General features: G+C 46.8%; 1 protein-coding gene across 2 annotated transcripts in view; it reads left to right on the forward strand.

Moving 5' to 3' along the window:
• Window positions 1–1,002, forward strand: part of LOC113213787 (uncharacterized) — a 57,403-nt gene that overhangs the window by 38,504 nt on the left and 17,897 nt on the right. Inside the window, exon 2 of one of the 2 annotated variants that reach the window (XM_026432956.2) lies at window positions 605–806. In XM_026432956.2, the coding sequence (XP_026288741.1) occupies window positions 605–806 (202 nt within the window). The remainder of the gene's footprint in view (window positions 1–604; window positions 807–1,002) is intronic. The other variant, XM_026432957.2, reaches the window with a different exon arrangement.

The following is a 1,002-nucleotide window of genomic DNA, read 5'->3' on the forward strand; positions in this document are numbered from 1 at the left end:
CAGGATGCGCCTCGCTCGAGCCTCGCCTTGCGTCGGGAGCGGGGCCTTATCGGATGCACCCTCAGATTCTTACTCTCGACTTTTTAGACAGTCCCCAAGAGGGGCCAGTTGTAGGGGGGCTAGTAGTAGTACCCCCCAGTAGGGCTCTCGGTGTGGCGTTTTTTTCCATTATAAACGTTTTGACGTTTTAAAACGTCGGTTAAAAAAAAAAAATCCTCTCCTTCCAGAAGAGACCAGAAGTTACGTAGAAAGAGGAGAAATGTGTCACTTGAGCGAGACAAATTAATCTACCAACTGTAAGTTCGATGTTTCAAAAACCAGTTCTGTAGTTTCAGTGTAAATTGTGAACATGATTCCAAAGCAAATTCCGTTAATACAATGAACTTTGACTTAAAATGGAAGGAATTTCCTTTTAATCGTGTACACAATTGACTTAGGAACGATGGAACCGTTTTAAAGGTAATATTCATGAAATCAAAGTTAAGGTTTTCTGTGTGCATGCATATAGGATTGAGCGTGTGGCCTTTATTGAGGGGGTATCTCTAGAAAACTGTTTGAAAGATTGACTGTGGGTGTTCTAATACCATGCTTTTCCTGTGTGCAGGAGTCGTACCGGCGCTGGGTGTGCAGCAGCCTCCTGCCTCACTTCCCCCGCCCGGGCGGCCCGCGGGTGCGGCCCTGCAGGTCCGTGTGCCGCTCGGTGGAGCAGAAGTGCCCCTTCTTCCTTCCCGGGGACCGTGCTCCGGCGTACCCGACCCAGTACGCCGGGGAGCCCACCTTCCTCTGCCTGGGTAAGTCAAGCGCAGGTGTGTAAAACAGAAAATAAGTCACACTTCCCATAGTAACATGAAATATCTCTTTTGGCAAAGTATCAGAACTATGCTGCGTTGAACAGTTAAAGGAATGTTTTTGACAGTCAAGCGATTTTTCTTTGCTGATCAAAGTTCAATTTACGTAACGTCGGCGTATAGCTTCTGTCCCCATTTTGGTTGATAAAATTTT

The sequence above is a fragment of the Frankliniella occidentalis genome, unplaced genomic scaffold (genome assembly GCF_000697945.3).
Source record: "Frankliniella occidentalis isolate FOCC.00 unplaced genomic scaffold, Focc_3.1 Scaffold62, whole genome shotgun sequence".
Taxonomy (NCBI): domain Eukaryota; kingdom Metazoa; phylum Arthropoda; class Insecta; order Thysanoptera; family Thripidae; genus Frankliniella; species Frankliniella occidentalis.